Source organism: Dictyostelium purpureum (genome assembly GCF_000190715.1).
Source record: "Dictyostelium purpureum unplaced genomic scaffold DICPUscaffold_593, whole genome shotgun sequence".
Lineage (NCBI taxonomy): Eukaryota > Evosea > Eumycetozoa > Dictyosteliales > Dictyosteliaceae > Dictyostelium > Dictyostelium purpureum.
In genome coordinates, this window is record NW_003519927.1 from 7409 (window position 1) to 12688 (window position 5280).

The following is a 5280-nucleotide window of genomic DNA, read 5'->3' on the forward strand; positions in this document are numbered from 1 at the left end:
TTGTGGTGGCGTCATAAAAGCTTACGAATTTATATTTTATATTTTATAATTGTAAAAATATAATTTCAATAATAAAGAAACAATACCCCATAATCAAGTGGTTATATAAAATTAAAAAAAATTTAATATTTATTTTAAAAATAGATGTTCAAACTTTACCCCCAATAAAGTTTAAAAAATAAAACTTTTTTTTTTTTTTCAAGTAAATACCTATTTTTAACACAATAAATAAATATTTTTTTAAATCTTTGAAATCTTTAAAAAAAAAAAAACAAAAGAAGATAATTTGTAAATTGGTAAAAAATTTTTAATATTAAAAAAAAAACAGTTTCATCAGAAAATTTGTATAAATAGTTTTTTTTTTCTTTTTTTTTTTATTAAATAAATTAAAGTTAAAAGTTAAATAAAATGGCTACAGTAAGTGATGTATGTAAAAAAATTGAAGAGGATATTGTATGTATATAATTTATAGTTTTAATTTAGTTTTATTTAATTAAAAAAATATATCTAACAGATTATTATATTTATAGGAAAGCATGTTGCAAAAATATGACAAAAATGGAGACAAAAGTTTAACTCGTGGTGAAATAGTTGAATCCCTATCTCAAATTAATGCAAGAAACCCACTTAAAACCGCTCTATTGATCTTTAAACGTTTGGATACCAATAGAGGTAACAAAATAATATATTTATTTATAATTTAATTAATTATAAGTTGTTAATTAAATTTTAATTTTTGTAATTGCAGATGGCACCATTTCAATTAATGAAATTAGAAATAATGCTACTCAACTAAATCAAAAAAATTTAGAAGATGCTATAAGACGTGAAGTAACCCAAATTTTAGATAATCATGACAAAAATGGGGACCAAAAAATCACACTTGATGAAATGGTTGAAAGCTTGATTAAAACATCAAACTTGGATAAAGAGAGTAAGTTTTCAAATTTATAATTTAAATAATTAAAAAAAAATAAAACTAACTAGTATTTTATTTATTAGCTGCTAGAGAAACTGCAGATATATATTTTTATGAAATAGATACTGATAAAGATGGAGTTTTGACTGTTGATGAGCTTAAAAAAGTAAGAAATAGATTATTATATTTTAATTATACTTTGAAAATTCTAATTTAATTTTTAAAATTTTTTATTACTTTTAGTATTGCGGCTCCTTAGCAAATCCACAACAATAGCTGATTGTTTTGAAATTAAAAAATCACTTTTAAGGTGAATAATATTAATTAATAAAAAACATAAATATACATAAATGTATATGCTTAATAAAATTTTATTTTTTATTTAAATTTTTTTTTACCCAAACATATTTAATTTTTGTTTTCGAATAGAATATAGCATTCTGTATCGATATATAGTTTTTGGTTTTTATTTATTTGAAATTTTCTGTGGGTACCAGTAAGCTTGATAGATTTGGTTAGATCTTCGCTTTCAAAAATGCAATCAAATTGGGATTCATAGGTATGATTATCCCCTAGAATGGTTTCGCCTGAATATATTTTTAATGTTTTTGATTGATAGTCAATAATGCCACCATATATAATATTATTGAAAATGAGTTTTACAGCTTTGCCTATAATTAATAGTGATCCTTTTTCATTATCTTTTTTTTTTTTTTTAAAAAAATTAATAATTTTTGGTTTGAATATCAGAAAAAAAATAACACTTACATAGAATCGAGTAGTTTGAATTTTTGAATCGGTCTAGCAATATTTGGTTCTTCTTTAATATTGGATCGAAAATTTCAAGTTCATAATTAATATTCACCAGTTTAGGATTTTTTAAACCTTTTTCTTTTATTTCGTACATTTTAAAAGGATATACTTCACTTTCATTTATTGGTTCACTTGTTTTATTTATATCTATTGTTGATTCTTGAAAAAGAGAATGAGGAATTTGGTTTGAAATGATTTTATAAATTGAGTCTATTTTAAATGAAGAGAAATTTGTATTTGGTGATTCTGATTTGTCAAGTAATTTATCGTTCATTTTATTCCTTAAATATAACATATCTTCCCACATACCCAAAAAAGCAGATGTTTCATAAGCTAAAGAAACTATAGTTGCAGTTCTTACATCATTTGAAATTCCATCTTTGGTAAATGTAAATCCCTCTCCTTCTAGTTTTTTAAGTGTGTTTACAAAATTTTTAACTTCGTCATATAGTTTGGGTAATAAATAAAGTGTTGATAAACCAAATTGAAGCTTTAGTTGTGTAAAACCATTTGATAGTTTCCATATTTTTTCAAAGATTTCTATATTACATTTCTTTTATAAATAAAATTAGTAATTAAATATATATGAAAAGGTTATATATGATTTTTATATGTACCAATGGTGTTTTATTTTTGGATATTTCGAATAAATAAAGAAGAGATGCTGCTTGAGTTCTTTCATTTGGTTCTATTTCATTTTCATTACAATCTAATATTTTTTTTTGTAGGTTTAATATTTCTTCTGAATGAGGGATATATGGTGAATAAGAATTGAAATGTTTTTTTATATATTGTGAATAGTGCAGATAGTCGATATCTAAAGTTTTAACATTAATATTGCTTATAGGAGGTGTTGATTTATCATTTATTGTTGTGTAATAGTTTATATTTCTATTATTATTTAAAACTGAAATATTTAACACCTCTTTTTTTATTTTATGTTTTAAAATGTTATTTTTGATGGTTATTTTATTTAAATTTTTCAACTTTTTTTAAAAAAATAAAATAATAAATATCCAAAAAAAAAAAAAAAAAATCATTTTAAAAAAATTATTTTATAAAAAAATTAAAACCTTTAAGTGTCAAAGAAAAAATTTTTAAATGTGGTTTTGAGTTAAAATAAATATATTATAAAAATATTTATTTATTTTAAAGTTTATTTAAAATTTTTTAGTTAATTGATTTATTATTTATTATTTATTATTTATATTCTTTGATTTATAATTAAGCTTGAACAACTTTGAGTTTTGGACAATTTTGACGCAACAAAATTCATGGAGGAGCACTTTATGACATTCACATTGAGATAATATATAATTTTCCCTAATAGTTTATACCTTGAACTAAATACCCATTACTACACATATAACAAGGACCTCTTTCTTTTTTATTTTCATCAATATATTTTAAAAATTTTAACATAATTTTTTATTGTAATCGATGTTGTTATTTCTAATTCCTAATTCCTAATTGCAACTGTACATACCATTGATTCATATTATAAAAAATCATCAAAAAATAATATGGGAAAAATTAAAAAAAAAACAAGTTAGAGTTTTTTTTTTTGGTTTTTTTTTTTTTGAATTTTTTTTTGAATTCATCATGATGATAATATTTTATGAAAAAAAGGTAAATCATATTTATTTAGAAAAAATAATTTTTTTATTGTTTTAAAATTTTTTTTTTCCATTTTTGAAATTTTTATTTTTAATTTATAATTTATCAAAAATAAAAGTATTGGATTTAAAATTACAAACCACTTTTAAGTTTCCAATAAATTAAAATGTGGACTTAAAAATTTTTTTGAAATTTGTTTTAAGTCACCCAAAAAATTTTTTTAATAATTTAATTTTTTTTTTTTTAATTTTTTTAATTTTTTTTCACAAAAATCTTATTATTAAAAATTAAATCGTGCTCAGTGTAAATTTATATATAAAATTTATTGTTTTTAATAATAAATAAATTATAAATAATTGTTTTAAAAAACTAAATTTAAATACTAAATAATGATATATAATCAACAATATGATATCAAATGCTTAGATCATCCCAAGCAAAATATAATTTCAATATGTTCAACTTGTCCAAACAACACTCCTGTATGTATTGGTTGTATTACAGGTATACACAATGGTCATAAGTTTAAAAGCATTGAGGATGATAATGTTAGATATCAAATACAACAAGATATTAATAATCAAATATTACCAAATCTACACAACTCTTTAGAAAATAATAAAAAAAAATTGGATGAATCAAAAAACCACTTTAAACAAATTCAAGAGAACAATACAAATAATTATAAAAAAACTTTTGATATATTTAAGGAATTAAAAGATATTATCAATGCAAAAGAAAATGAAATCAAATTATTATTATTAACTAAATCAGAGGAAAATATAGAAGTAAATAATATAATACCAACAAGAATAGAAAACAATATTAACAGAATTAATAATGCAATTACTTATAGTAGTGTAACCGATTATAATAATATTGATGGATTTATTGAACTTTTAAAACACATTCATCAATGTTGCAATCTTTTACCAAATATAAATAATAATGACTTACCAGAGTATAGGGATACTCAATTAATAATTAAACAAAATAATCTCAACTCAATCAAAGATCTAAATTATATAGAAGTAGTTGATTATATTGCTTTAAAAACACTAAAATGTAAGTTCTAACATTAAATTTTTTATTTTAATTTATACTAATTATACTTAAATTTATTCTTTTTAATAAAGTATTTACACTTTATGAAGGGTATGATATTAGTCATTTAGAAATTCCCACAACAGCTACACGTTTAGCTTTACCTAATGGCTTTGATCAACCACTTGATTTTATACCACCCACCATAAATTCTTTGCTTTTAGAAAACATCAAGTATCAATTAAAACCTGACTCAATTCCAAAAACAGTTAAACATTTATATTTAAAAGGTAGTTTTGATCAACCACTTGATTTTATACCACCCACCGTAGAATGGTTGTATTTGGAAAACATCAAGTATCAATTAAAACCTGATTCAATTCCAACAACAGTTAAAAATTTAGTTTTACTAGATGGTTTTGATCAACCATTTGATTTTATACCACCCACCGTAGTATGTTTGCATATAGAAAACATCGAGTATCAAATAGAACCTGATTCAATTCCAAAAACAGTTAAACATTTAGCTTTACAAGATGGTTTTGATCAACCACTTGATTTTATACCACCCACCGTAGAATGGTTGTATTTGGAAAACATCAAGTATCAATTAAAACCTGATTCAATTCCAAAAACAGTTAAACATTTATATTTAAAAGGTAGTTTTGATCAACCACTTGATTTTATACCACCCACCGTAGAATACTTGTATTTAGAAAACATCAAGTATCAATTAAAACCTGATTCAATTCCAACAACAGTTAAATATTTAACTTTACAAGATGGTTTTGATCAACCACTTGATTTTATACCACCCACCGTAGAATGGTTGAATTTGAAAAACATCAAGTATCAATTAAAACCTGATTCAATTCCAAAAACAGTAC

The 5280-nt window shown here is 21.7% G+C and overlaps 3 protein-coding genes across 3 annotated transcripts; 2 read left to right on the plus strand and 1 right to left on the minus strand.

Annotated features, from left to right (window-relative positions):
• Window positions 1-397: 397 nt before the first annotated feature.
• On the plus strand, window positions 398-1136 carry DICPUDRAFT_59151 (uncharacterized protein; the record flags this gene model as incomplete). The annotated part of the gene is made up of 4 exons (XM_003294569.1): window positions 398-453; window positions 531-672; window positions 749-934; window positions 1012-1136. Exons 1-4 carry the CDS (start codon window positions 409-411, stop codon window positions 1134-1136), a joined length of 498 nt encoding a protein of 165 aa, XP_003294617.1. The 5' UTR covers window positions 398-408.
• Window positions 1137-1327: 191 nt separating this feature from the next.
• Window positions 1328-3154, minus strand: DICPUDRAFT_85079 (uncharacterized protein; the record flags this gene model as incomplete). Its single annotated transcript, XM_003294572.1, has 4 exons — window positions 1328-1620; window positions 1688-2285; window positions 2350-2657; window positions 3070-3154. The coding sequence occupies 4 exons, from the start codon at window positions 3152-3154 to the stop codon at window positions 1328-1330; spliced, it is 1284 nt and encodes a 427-aa protein (XP_003294620.1).
• Window positions 3155-3738: 584 nt separating this feature from the next.
• On the plus strand, window positions 3739-5276 carry DICPUDRAFT_85080 (uncharacterized protein; the record flags this gene model as incomplete). Its single annotated transcript, XM_003294570.1, has 2 exons — window positions 3739-4414; window positions 4486-5276. Coding segments are annotated over 2 exons (1467 nt in total), but the record flags the coding sequence as incomplete, so codon positions are not given.
• Window positions 5277-5280: the final 4 nt, after the last annotated feature.